Source organism: Pseudopodoces humilis, chromosome 9 (assembly GCF_049639895.1).
Source record: "Pseudopodoces humilis isolate 2021_Gansu_Grassland_sample_001 chromosome 9, ASM4963989v1, whole genome shotgun sequence".
In the NCBI taxonomy this organism is placed as follows: domain Eukaryota; kingdom Metazoa; phylum Chordata; class Aves; order Passeriformes; family Paridae; genus Pseudopodoces; species Pseudopodoces humilis.
In genome coordinates this window covers 33,080,326-33,094,495 of record NC_142208.1, presented here as the reverse complement: position 1 = coordinate 33,094,495, position 14,170 = coordinate 33,080,326, and the positions used below count along the sequence as shown (strand labels likewise).

The following is a 14,170-nucleotide window of genomic DNA, read 5'->3' as shown; positions in this document are numbered from 1 at the left end:
TGACAAACATTAAATAAAACCTTTTGAAAAGGGCATTAGGGGAAGTTACTGAATAAAAGGGGGGAAAATGAAAAGCAGAAATTAAACAAGGTCTCCAAACACAAACCGACATGGGTAATGGAGGAAATGCAACTCAGGGGTATTTGCCATAAGCCATGCAGCAGAACTTTGGAAGAATCCAGAATTACTAAATTTTAATATATTAAAGCAAAAGAAATACAGGGATTTTCACTGAGGAAGTCATAAATAAAACCAGAAAAAAAACCTGACCATCTGTAAAGGAGGTAGCAATGAAAAGCTAAGTTTATGCTAGAAAAATGTGTACTGCTGCGAGCAATATATGAGGAAAATAACATTGAGAAACCCGATTTTTAATATATATTTTCATGGCTGAAAGTGCAGAACTTGCTGACAGGCTGCAGGGGAGTGTGTACAGATTAATCTCAGTGTCTGTAAACTTTCAGGTATGTGATTGAGGAGCCACTGACACAGACTGACTGTGGTGTGAGCACTGGGGGTTGCAGCTCTTTAATCTACAGGTACAGGAGGTTTGGATTACTCTGATTCTGAAAAAGACACTTCACCAGTTCCCAAAGGGCCTGTGAACCATGTGAACCTGAACAGACCATTGTACAGCACATCAGAACAAAACAATAATGATCAAGGAAGCCAAGTGATCCAAAGTACCAGGACTGTCCTGTCAGAGCAGAACCAGAGATTCATTGGTGAATGCGTTTGAGAACAGCTGAACTGAGCACAGGGACTCCATTGCTCTGGGGAGAGCTGGGGGGGACAGGGGTACAATGCAGGCTGCCCATGGGCAGCAGGACAGGAGGGCAGGACAGCTGGGCCACTTTGGCTCAAGGCAGACTTTCACATTGGTAATTCTCCCCTTGGAATAAGGAAGCTTTGCTTCCCTGAACGGAACAGCACTGCCAAAAGCACACAGGGTGGGAGGTGAAAACTCCACAGCCTGCCCTGAGCAGCCCATGGAATCAGGGGCTTTCCCTTCTGTCCACAGGGCAGCTGGTCAGGGGCAGGCTGGGATCTGAAGTTACAGGTCTGGCCACTGACTGAGAGCTCCTCAAGCTGGCTGAGTTAGGACCCCCGTGGTCACAGCACGACACATAAACCACTCAGCACACGGTGCAGGCCAGCTCAGGGCACGGAAATCCTCATCCCAGCTTACCCTGCATTCAGCTCTCCTGACAGAAAAGCTTTACATCCTCAGCTAGACAAGGTATAAAAGGATTTCACTGCAAGGTAAGGACAAAAAAAAAAAATAAATCCCAATTTAGAAGGGGAACTTGAACCAGGACCATGCGCTCATGAAGAATCCCTGTAATATCTGGGGCTGGGTGGTGAATTTGGGTCACTCACACATGGCAGAGCAGCATTCATCCTTCACCTGGAAATCTGGGCATGCACCACCAGAGGAAATCTAATGGCCAAAAAAGGTGAAGACATAATAAACCTCAGTGGAATCTAGGACGGGAAAATTGCAAAATTAATACAGTACTTCATTATTTCTTTACTTTCGGTGTCATCACCAAGTTTCTGTAGCAGTTGTGCACGTTTCAACACCATCTAAGCAGCATTTGGAAGAAAAAGCAGCAAGTTCCTCAGGGTTTCCATAGCTCTGAACTACATAAAAATAGGTGCTATGGGGCTTCTTTCCAAATTCTAATTAAAACAGTTTCATCTACTGGAAAATTTCTTATTCAACCACCACACCATCAAAAGTGCTTTTCAAGACAACCTGAATTGCACTGTATATGTAAAAACTGGCATTAACCTTTAGTGTTTCAGTGAGATTTTTAGATAAACTTTATCCATTACAGGTTACATGGCTAAAGTTATCAAATATAATAAAATTTCTACTGGAGAATATACTCTGAACTTACAGTCTCAGGAACTTACATAAGTTTAAGTATGGCCACATCAATCAACATGCAAGAAATTCCCAGGTTTACATACTGGGAAATATATAACAGTGCTTTTAAACAACTTGAGCATAGATTCTTCTTTTTAATTAGAACTGCCAAGTGGATTCTCAGTAGATTTAGTGACCGAGGAGTAACCTTTAAAGAGGTGTTTTTTCATTTGCAGCAAAGTTTGAGTGATTAAAGAATAAATGATAAAATGATATAATTTGTAACACAGCAAGACAGAGTTCTGACAAGATTAAATTCTCAGTTGTGTTCAAGTTCTCAGATTTCACACAATTTTGTTTAGTGTATGCTCACAGGAATAAAATCCCTATCTTTTAGGTCACTTCTCTGAATAAATATCCTTATGTATACTGAAAGGAACTATTAACTATTAGAAGAAAAAAAAAAAAAAAGAAGGCAAAATAAACCCCAAAAGCCTTTTTCAAGAAACAAATAATTTCACTCAATGAAAATTTATCTTCTCTTCCAGTTTGTTCCATAGAGTTTAGGCTTTATTATGTGGGCACAGCAATAACTAAAATATTAGTAAAATAATGAATGTATTTTTGCTTATGACTTGCTGTGGATATCTGTGCAAACAAAAAAAAACCCTCTCACAATCTGACCTGGGCACTAGTGAGATTTCACAGGAAAGGGCCTTTCAGGGAAATGTGTCAGAGTATCTAAAAGGTGATGGAGAAGACCAGGTTCTACTGTAAAAGAATCTCAGAAGGAGGAGATATCCATCCAGCTTCACATGTGCTTTCAGAAGTGCCCTTAGTTGAAAAATTTCTCTGCAATAATTAAGATGCTGGTATACGTTTCCTATTACACAACCTCTTACACAACCACATGCGGTACATTTATAGACAGATTTACAGTCAGAAAGAAAAATGGGGTTGGTTTGGTTTGTTTTTTTTTTCCATCTTGATAATAAAATTAGCTGTTTTTTGTTTCTTTTTCGTGTTTTTATACAAACTGTAGTTCAGCCCACTTGGCTCTCTCCAGGCAGCAGGATGAGCGTCCATCCTCTCCGCGTGCTGTCGGAGAATCCTTCCCAGCAAGTATCCCCTAGACCTGGGTCGTTCCACACCCAACTGCTACAGCACAACGCTCACTCAGGGTCACACACTCTGCGCTGCTCATTTGCACTTTATTCCCCCTCACTCATCGTCGTCATCCTCGTCCTCCTCGCCGTCGGACAGGGACGTGCAGGGCCGGATCTGGCGGTAGCGGTCGAGCCACTTCTCCACCATCTGGGTGACCAGCGGGTGGTTGCGCCGGCGGGAGCTCTTCTGCATGGCCACCAGAACCCCTCCCTCCGTCACGCAGCAGTCCAGCCACTCCCGCAGCAGCTTCTCCTGCTGCTCCTCGTTGCCTATCTTTGGGGGACACAAAACACCAGCAGTGAGGTTCCCAAAGGCCCAGCGCCATTCCTGCCCCACGTGTGTCGTGTTGGATTCTCCTAATCTCTAGTCTAGCCTCTGTTCCAGGCAGCCACTCCAAGGCTACTCCAAAAGATGCCCACTGCATTTTCAACCAAGAGCTGCAAGTACTCTCCAGCTCTTCTCCCCAATTTTTCACTTGTATATTTCCAGTACGGCCTACATTTATTTTTAAGCTATTATTTATCTATAGCAAGCACCATATATAAGGAAGGAAGTCCTAGAAGAGCTTTCTGGCTTTACAAACACATTTTTAGGTGCCTAAGTTCTTGGCATGAAATATTTTCTCTTGTAAAATGTAACAAGTATTGTGGCTTGCTGAAGAAACATCCCTTTCTAGACTTGAAGCTCCTATTTTTCTCCTTTTATTTACAGAATGCCCATATTCTGCAATTACTTCTGTTTTCCAGCCCTCCCTTCACCCATGCACAACCTTTAGTGAAGTAGTTCCATGATTTTATCATAGTTATTAAAGCAAAAATGAGCTGAGTTTCATTAGACTAGGTGGAAAATGGTGCAACTATGGCCCAATATTTGTGCTGCATCTATTAGGAAAAAAAAAACAAACAAAAGGCAGATTTTAGTTTTGCCTCGGTGACAGAACACTTATTTTTGTGTCCTAAGTATGCTGATATTCAGTGTTCTCAGGCACAGGGTAGGGTTGTTGGGGTGTCCAGTACAGGGGCAGGAGTTGGACTGGATGATCCTTGTAGGTCCCTTCCAGCTTCAGCACTTTCTGTGTTTCTATACTATGATTCTGTTTCTGTGATTTACATGGACAGTGAAGTACATTCCATTGACAGAGCTGTAAATAAGCATCAAATTTGTGGGAAAATACCTTTTAGAATCACCTGGAATGATGGAGAAGGGAGCAGCATTAATTAACCAGCACCCTCCCTGTAATTCTTTGGACACCAAAAAACTCAGGGAGCTACAAAGATTGCTGAGCTTCAGTGAGCAGCTGTGACAAAGTCACCACCACACACCAGATGTTTCTTTCTTACCTCTTGAGCAGAAAGGAAGTGAATGTGCAGTAATTTCCTCTCGCTGTCCACCAAGGGTAGAAAAGTAACAGTAACATCATCGTCAGTGTTCAAATTAGCACCAGCGCCTCGATTGCCATAGCCATCGTTCTCCATGGCAACCAGGGCGGAGAAATGGCCCCTCGTGTAGCCCAGAGCTATGGGACTTTTCCAACAAAAACTCTGTTCCCATAACAAAGGCAAATACACACCTGTGGGAGTGAAACACAGGGTAAGGCTCAGAGCTGCTGCTCAACAAGGAAGGGTTTTGATAGAAACCTTTTGGTTTGGGTCAAACAGAAGCACATCACATTTAAAACACACATGGTTGGGTCTACACTGACACAGGCACACTTTTCAGTAGAGCTAATTGTTATTAACACAAGTCAAGTATCTTTGCAACTGTACAAGTTTAAACACAAAAGATTACAATCACAACCAATACATTACCACAGCCCTAAAATTTACGGTCTATAGTGCAGTGATGAACGAAAAACAAGTTTAGAAAAGCAAAAAGCAGTAGTTTATGTTTGGTAACTCTTCTTAAAATAAAAAGGAAAAAAGAAGGAAAAGAAATCAGATTATGCATCATAGAAATAAAGGCTACATTCAGCTATTTTTACCAGAGCAAAAATCCCACCATCTGCTCACAAAACTTATTATTAAAAGAACTCACTGCACAAAATGTTACTCAGCACTGATGTAACCCATCCCAGAGAACGGGACTGCTCATATTCAGTACTCACAGATTAAATTAACACACATCAATTATTCATATCAATTTTAAAAAAAAAAAAAGAAAAGAAAAAGAAGCACCAAAAAGCTGATACTGCTTTGCTCAGCTTACAACCAACACCTGATGTCACAGATTCTGAGAACTGCACTTTTACTCCCCACCGTTTTTAGCAATAAAGACAGCAGTTCGCTCCAGGTCTCAAAATAAAATTGCAACTCCTTTCTTCCAGGAACATAAATAATTCTTGGTGTGTACTGCTGCAAGACAACTTAAGCAAAAGCACAGCTCACCTTGTGACAGGTTAAAAATAGCCCCACATAAACTCAAGTGCACATGTAGCATAGCAACCTCCTGGTACAGCTGCTGCTGCAAACACAGCGCTCCTCCAACAGCCATGGAGAGGGAAGGGCAACGCTAAAATGGGAATTTGAGGCAGGGAATGGCTTTGGAGGTTCTGAGTAAGTTTTGAGCTCATCTTTTTGTACTGCAGTAAAAATTAGTGGGGGCTACCAGTAAATAATTGTCCCTTTTTCCTCCTCTCCTTGTTTTTGAGTTAGAAATCAAGAGCTATCTAGTCTTGCCATTTGTTTAAAATGAAGATTCACGCAAGTTTTTACAACACCTCGATTTAAAGACAGATCCTTTCAATACCTTCTCAGCCCTCCCTTCCTCCTGTCCCCATTATTAAGTCTCACTCTAAAGCAATGTTAAACACAAAAGGTGAAGAACACAGGGTAAGTGTTCATCAGAAAATTTTAAGCCTTTGCATTAAGAGAAAGAAGCAAGCATCCAGTCAAAACTCAAATTTACACCCAAGATGACATCCAGTCAAATGTAAGGAAGACAGTCCTCCAGTTCCTGGGAGCACAGCTTTGTGACCTTTCAGGACTGAAACTCATCTGTTTGCCTCCATCTCTACACTAAAATTCAACAAGTTTGGAAATCTTCTTTCACCATTGTTTTATCCTGGGGAAAATTCCACACTAATCATTTCCCCAAGACAGAAGGCTGTGCTAAACTCTCCATTCCTCCTCAACACTGCGATGAGCTCCACAGGAAAAGAATTTAAAGCATTGCCAGGGAGAATATCTAGTGCTCTTAGGAGTTATAAAAGTCACTCTGATATAAAGCCAGAAGGTCATGTAACAACAGTTGACATGAACACAAGCCACAGAAAATAAAGAATATGGGCTAACACCTATCCTGAAGCCACCCACATAGGATTTAGTTTCTCCCTCCTGACCTGATGATCACTTCAGTCAGTCATCTTTTTTCCTGTTCAATTTTAAAAGCTGTGTAAATAAATGTGGCCAGACCAGATGGGTCTGACCAGGATCATAGTTAGGGCTTGAGCAAACAGATATTCCACCACTGAAGCTGCAGTATTTAAAGAATTAACAGTCAGCTGGAATCTGGGAAGCAGGCAGGCTGGCAATTATGGATTCATAGCAGCTACAGCAAGGATGCCAAGCTGGAACAAGGAATCCCTGGGGAAAAAAAATCCTGTCAGGGAGAGAATTTATGGGGTGTCTAAGAGGGTGCTACAAACTGAACCATGATGTTGAACAAGCATTAAAAAAAATCAATTCCCCATTTCTACGATAATCCGCAATTACAGAGTGGTTTGGGTTGGAAGGGACCTTAAAGCCCAATCAGTTCCACCCCCTGCCCAATCTTCCACTATCCCAGGTTGTTCCAAGCCCTGTCCAACCTGGCCTTGGATACTTCCAGAGGCTTTTCTGATGGATGTGATGTTAAACAGATGCAGGGACACCCCAAAACTCCTCAAAGCTCCATGTGCTGAGCACAGCCCACACCCAGGCCCAGAGCAGGAGACTCCTCCTGGCAGCCCACCCCACTCCCAGTCCACTCAGCTGGGTTTCAGCTGTGCCAATGACATTTGATTTGCACACATTAACCACAAAAACGTGGCTGGGCAGGGAGAGGAGCAATTCCAGCTACTGTGACACAGGACTCCAAGTTCACCTGTTCCCAGTGCTACTTCCATGGATGGATGGATGTGGATTGTGGAAAGTAAATCTCAAGGGGTAACTATTTGGGCTGCCTAAATTCCTGGAATCCCATGTGCAGTAAAAGGGTGTTCCAGGCACCTGGCTTTCTTCTGGTTCACAGAGCAAGAAAATTTCAGCACATTTAAGCCATGTAACACTTGTCTGCCTCAATGCCCAATCTAGGAAATACCATTTGCAAACCACTAAGCCTTGGAATTAAAAGCAACACAAAGCTGGAGTGTCAGATTTAAGTGACACAAGTAATTGTTCTTTCCCAGCCTTTCATCATCAAAAGAAAAGTTAACATCTAACTAAAACAACTACTCAACTTCTAGACTCTTCAGAAAAGTAATTAATTTCCCCACATGAAGTTTTGTTACTGCCCCAAACTTAGAAGCCATGACTCTGAATAGTTATAAATTAACTGCACAGCTTAGGTTTTAGGTTAGGGTTTTCTATTGATCATGGGCTTGCCTCCTTCCAAAGTCACCACACTTATTTCTTTCAAATCACAAAGGTGTTTTGGGAAGTCCTCAGCTAAGCTAGAAATAAAGAGTGGTCATCATCAAGCAGATGTACTTGAGAGCAGGAATACAAAACTGTGGGAAAAACAAATGTGCCAACCCCCTAGAACAAACAAAGCTCCTTTCCCATGGGTTCTGTTTACAGCTCACTTTGTGCAGATGCTCCCAATCCCCACTCATGTTTTATTATTTGAATAATAAAGTATTAGCATGTAACAGAGGTGAAAGCTGCCCACAGATTTGGCTTGCAAAGCAGAAAATACATGTTTAGAAACCTACAGATGTTAAGTCTAAGCAAAACTGGACTGAGTCATCTTCATATATAAGGACAGTCAGGCTGTCCTGAAGACAAGCAGGAGGAAAAGTCAGAAAGAATCTGATCAAGCTATGCAAAATTGTAGTACTAATGAGAAATAAGTCAGTATTCACACCACACTTGCTGTACAGTGTGAATCACTAAAACACAGACAATTTTAAAAACTCCCTTTAAAGTATCATGAAATTCACTTTAACAGGCACCATGCCCACTATAAATTGAAAAACTGCAACTTTGGAGAGGATTATTTTGTTCTTTTTAATAGCAAATGAAAATTTCCCTACAATATTATTCCATCCTTTTCTAGACAGTCACTTCATGTCACTACTGATTTACAGCCCAACCTTGTTTAAAAGTGAATTTAAAAAATGAAAGGCTTACCTTGGAAGCGGGTATATCCTAATGTTTCTCCCCGAAAACTCTTGTAATATTTTACTCCATAAACTATAATTGGTCTTCTAAGAATATGTGCAAGTACAAAAATGTGTGTCTGCTCCAAACTCGCTCCAGGCTGAACCAAACACAAAGAAAGACATCACTTGAAACAGAACCTTCCATCCTCTACTTTGAAATTTGAAAAACAGTCTTCAAATTGAGAGAGAAAATGCTTTTAAGAGTGATAAAGCTTTGACAGGAAAAAACAAGACTGGAAAATTATTGGAAATAAGGGAAAATATTTCAGCTTGTCAGCTGTCAGTAATAATTCTCTGTCCTATTGTCCAGATTCAGTGTAATGGATTTCATTCCCCATTCAAAAGTGAAACTCTCCATAATGTTAGGTCTAAAAATAACTCCATCTGAGGGCACTTTAAGACAAATACCTTTTGATGATAGGAAAAGGGCACATCCAAAAAAAAAAATCACAAAAAAAAAGCACCAAAATCATGTCTATACTTTAAAAGAGGAGCTAAAAATACTCCCATAGCTGGAAGCTTATAGGAATGTAAATCTCATTTTGGAGGGGAGTTATAAAATCTCAGCTTGCTGGAGTTTGAGCAATGTAAGCTGGCAGATTTGAAGGTGTGTTTTGAGAGGTAAAAGTGCTTTAAGAGCTGGATATTAAACAGGATTGTCTGTTAGTTTGTTCTACAGACTTCACTCTAATACCACAATTCTTTTTTTGTGTTGCACTGCTTAGGAAGCTCAAAAATCATAATTTCAAATTAACCTTTCTGTATCTGTAGAAGAGTTTACCCAGTAAGATTTTAAGATCATTTGCTTAAGAGGAATGTTTTTCCTTCATACAGGAATATTCTTATCTCTGAAAAACTCTTCTAGTTCTGAAACTTCTTTCCAGAAATTAAAATATCTTTTCCAAAAGCCCTCTAACAAAGGAATTTTCTTACCTGGCTTGCAAGAGAGAGAATGAATGCCCAATCTTCCTGCCACTGTTCCTCTCGCAAGGAGAAATGTAAACCGAAGCTTTGGGAATACCACGATTCCCACTCTTTCCAGCGTGTGTAGAACCTAAAATGTTAAGCGAGAGACAGAAAAAATCATAAAGGCAAAAATATTTACTCAACCACCATAATCCTGACAGCAGTATTGAACCCTTGTAATCCTTCATCCCAAGAAGGGGGAAGAAAGAGAGCAAGTAGCAGGAAAAGTGAATTTTGTTTTCTTTTTCATCTTCAGGAGACTCCACTTATTAATCTTAATTTAAAAACCACTTAAAAAAAACACAAACAAAAAAAAACAATGCCTGCAGCAAACATGATCCAAGTTCCTATCAGGCTCCTGCCTAGTTTGATACTTCTTGCAATAGGGTTTGTTTTTTTTAATCTCATTTAGGCTTATTTAAATGTTGATATACAGGGAACATAAGTAAGATATTCAATTTTATTCAACAGTTGCTGTTCATTCTTCTCACACAAAAAATATAGGTATTTTCTATTTTTAACCACATAATGAGTCAATTAACTTCAAAGTACTTGCATATCAATTTCCAACAAACCATGGTTAAGAGGCAGAATCTGTTTTATATACCAGATTTTGGAGTAAAGGAGTGGTAATTCCACATTATATGGAGTTATAAAGCAGTGTGGATAAAAATTCAATAAGCAAAGTGGGATTTAGTTTAGTCATGATATTTTATTTAACCATTTACCAAGAAAAATGACACGTTCAAGGAAGATGTTTGCTTTTTAATATTTTAAACTCTGTCCAATCACCACACCATGGAAAAGCCACAAATTCATATTAGGAACAGGGATTTAGGGAACAGTTCCAAGCCAGCTTTTAAACAATGGCCTTTACTGTGAAGACAAAGAAACCATTCTAAAGTTTCAGCTTATTAAAAAAGTCACTGAAATGAACTCATTTAATTAAAACCTGAGAATATTAGCAGGCAGTGAGTGTGTGTGGGTAAGATCTTTCCTATGCTTTCAGTGAAGCTGGAATAACCTTAAAATCTTGTGTATGACAGCAGCCACCAGCCAGGCTGGGTGTCCAGAGTCCACCTAAAATCTTGGCTTGACTTAAAATTCCTATTATTAATATATTTGGATAGGTCTGTGCTAATTGACAGTAATATTTACAGGGATTCATCTGGATCTACATTCCAGTTTTTATCCGAACACGCCAACACTTCCACATTTGTAGCTGATAAATACTTTGCCTATTTTCTGTCATGAATCTCTAACAGCACTCTGAATTAATTCCTGGGTCTCCTGAAAGAAATTTAATCAGATTCTGGTGAAGAAAAAACAGAACAACAACAAAAACTCCCACATCACCAGACTAAGAGAGAAAGCCCAGAAAACTCAAGGGAAAAAAAGGAAAACACCAAACTACTCCCTAAAGCTGGACTGTGAAAGTGTTCTCCTAAAGAAGCTTCTTCCCTGAGTTAGTCAGCCATAGAAAAGATTTTGATGTCATTTAAAGCAAACTTTTTAGGTTAACACAAGAGAACTGAATGCATCCATTAAAGAATAAAATTCTGAAAGACAACTTAGGACATGTGCCCATTCTCCAGCAAAAGCTAATGGTGGAATACAAAAAGGGACACATCAGAACACACTTTTGTGTGAACTAAAAAAGTGGAGGTATTGAAAGGTGAGTGGAAAAGACTCCACAGGCCAAAGCCTCTGGGAACTTCACTATGGAGCTTTTTCTGAGTACCAGACACAAGACTTTCTGGTAAATAGATTTTTTCTTTGTTCAGCATCTAAACAAACATAGCAAAATGAGGTCAAATGAGTTACATGAGTGTTTTCTGTCTAACTATAAAAATACCCATTTTTAACTGTCTTTGTGGAGGCTTTGAAGAATAATTCCACTAGATAAAAGTTTAAGCAGGGATTGCATTTAAGAGCCTGTTCCAGTGACGACATCACTTCCTATCGGCCACGTGTCCTAGCCCACAAAATTAAATGTATCTTCTCAAATGGAATCCATACAGCACCTATAGGATATACAGAATAATCAATTTACAAAAGGATCTGGCTAAAAGACTTATTCTAAAGCCTTGTTCCTAACAAGGAACACGATCTGTTCCTTGAATACTTGTTCCTTTCAGTCTGAAGACCTGTTCCCTTGAAGAAACACATCAATCAGTTAAAAATTATGCTTCTAATAAGGATAAAAATTACACAGAGTAAAACAAAAATTCTGTCTAGACATAAACTAAAAAGCTTAACAAGACTGAATAGCCTCTAAATGAGAGATATGTTAAGATACAGGAATAAGTCAACCACAATTAACACCAACATTTTGAGAGATGTGGTCCAAAGCTCAGTAGTTTGCAGCATGTTTTTGGATACCATAAAGAACAAAACCTCATCTATCCTAAATTTCTATTCTGGCCTCATGGGAGCTGCCTGTGATGCCAGGGACATTCCTGCATGGCTGAGATGCACGCTCCATGCTGAACAACTCCTAAGCAGTGACAGATCCTTTCCAACACTGGTTCCTGGAAGAATTGCTACTGAAGCACCACTTTCTGCAATCCAGGTCTGGATGCTAATTTGTGTAGTTCTCCCCCAACAGCACAAAATTTACTTACAGGTACTGCTAAATTCATCTTTGTTGTTGACCTCCTGTACAGCAAGAGGACAGGGACAAGCTCCTTCTGCAATATGTGTGCTGACAGTGTTTCTCCTGTCCTTTACTACAAGAACACCAAAGAAATGATCATCTGTGACTTGGATTATCAGTCTTTATCAGCTCATCCCTTAGTCCAGGACACCCTGGACAGCTGTTGGACACCCCTGGGGGTCCAACTAAGATTGTCCCTGCAGCAAAAGGAAACCAAAGTATCTGACTAAAGAAGACTGTCTGTGCAAAGCAACAAAAGCTGTTTTACAGAATGATAAATCAATTTTATGGCCAAACGACAGAACCAGTTAAATGTCAACACTCCCTGCTTTGCTGCCATTATTTTAGCAGACAGAATAGGGATAAAAAGAGCAATCCTGAGTAAAGCCATAACTAAGCAGATGGAATGAAAATACTGGAAAGTTTATAAGGAATAAAAGGCTATCTTCTACTAACAATCTTCTGCTCCCACCAAGCAGCAAGGCATGGCATGTGCATGATTTACATTGCAAGGACACAAATTCCAGCTGCAGTAACCGTGGTTAGTGCATGCTTGACAAGTAAATATAAAGCATTTTAGTGTTTGAAATGCCATTTGCTGAGCATCACTCCCCATCCCTGAGTTCACAGCATCCAAGTTTCCAGTGCTCGTATTTAAAACACAAGATCCCAGCTGGGACCACAGTGAGTCGACAGCTCTGAGGAACAAATCCCCAGGGAACTGGGGCAGGGTGGCTGTGGGGTTTTGCTGTGACAGCACATGGAAGAAGCTGTCCTAACTCACCAGTGGGAGCAGTCGTGTAAACTGTCGTGCAGAGCCTTGCGCAGCACGGAGTCCTTGTCGTAGATGCCCCAGGTGGCCTGGAGCACGGAGTCGAGCAGGCAGTCCCCGGCAGTGCGGTTCCAAAGTGCGTACAGCCTGCTGTCCAGGCGTGTCCCCAGCTCCAGAGACCAGTTAATGATGGGAGACTCCTCTTCCAGCTCTGCAATGGCACAGCCAGCTCTTAACATGCTGTTCATTTATCTCAGAGATTTCGGACAGCACAATAACGGCAGTCTCAATAATTTACCCCTTTGCATGAATAAAACCCCGCTTTCCGACATACTACAATGAGCAGGTCAACTATGCTGGCTGAGAAAATTTCTACTACTCTCAGTAAAACAAACAAAAGTCAAACCAAACCACAGCACCACGTTATTTGTTTGAGGATTGTTACTGAAATGAAAAGATTTTTTTTTCAGTTTTCCTTAAAAAGCTTGTGACTCAAAACTGACTTTTAAAGATTTTTAAAAGCTCTGTAAACATGGTTTGTGCAAACTGCATTCTCCCTCTGCCTCATAAATAGCATGGAAATGTTAAAATTAAAATAATTTCATATGGACATACAGTGACAAGACAAGGGGGGATGGCATCCCACTGCCACAGAGCAAGGTTAGATGAGATGTTGGGAAGAAATTGTTCCCTTTCAAAGTGGTGAGCCCTGGCACAGGTTGCCCAGAGAAGCTGTGGCTGCCCCATTCCCAAAGTTGCTGGTTTGGAGCAACCTGGTCTAGAGGTCTTCAAGGACCCTTCCAGCCCAAACTATTCTGTAACTTTATGAATTCCAGGGTGAAGATCAAGTTGAAAATATCCAATCTCTATTTAAAACATGTTCCTGGAGAGAGCCATATATATACAGACACATGTAGTTTATTTTTAGAAAGAGACACATTCTCTAATGAAAAGCCAGGAGTGATCCCAGCTGTTCCCAGTGCATTTACCTTTCTGAACATCTCTGTCAAGTACTTCATCAAATAATTTTTCCTGGACTGTGGGTGGTAAATCTTCAATATCTGGAAAAATAGAAAGCAAATACAGGAGTCACTTAATGTTCCTGTAAAAGAGACATCACCAGGAGCTCAGGAGAACTAACAGAACAGCTTTTTCCCTATCAGCCCTAACACCTCCTCTGGAAATCTGCTGTCATGTGTGACCCAAGGCTTTGCAGAGCTGCTGAGGCAGGTTTGCATCTCAGCCTCACTGTCACATCTTTGATGCAGAAAGGATCATCACAGCATGCATAGGGTAAGACTGGATTTCTCTGAAGGTGAAAGTGGAGAACCACTTTGAGGTGAGGAACGAAAAAAAGGAGTATTTTTTACTTTCAAC

General features: G+C 40.6%; 1 protein-coding gene across 6 annotated transcripts in view; it reads right to left on the bottom strand.

Moving 5' to 3' along the window:
* Positions 1–2,421: 2,421 nt before the first annotated feature.
* Positions 2,422–14,170, bottom strand: part of ZRANB1 (zinc finger RANBP2-type containing 1) — a 39,913-nt gene continuing 28,164 nt past the window's right edge. For all 6 annotated transcript variants that reach the window (XM_014257698.2, XM_005528834.3, XM_014257699.2 and 3 more), the window contains exons 6-11: positions 13,783–13,854; positions 12,806–13,004; positions 9,333–9,453; positions 8,368–8,497; positions 4,381–4,610; positions 2,422–3,313 (exon numbers count right to left, since the gene is read on the bottom strand). In XM_014257698.2, the coding sequence (XP_014113173.1) occupies positions 3,095–3,313; positions 4,381–4,610; positions 8,368–8,497; positions 9,333–9,453; positions 12,806–13,004; positions 13,783–13,854 (971 nt within the window). In that variant the 3' untranslated portion in view covers positions 2,422–3,094. The remainder of the gene's footprint in view (positions 3,314–4,380; positions 4,611–8,367; positions 8,498–9,332; positions 9,454–12,805; positions 13,005–13,782; positions 13,855–14,170) is intronic.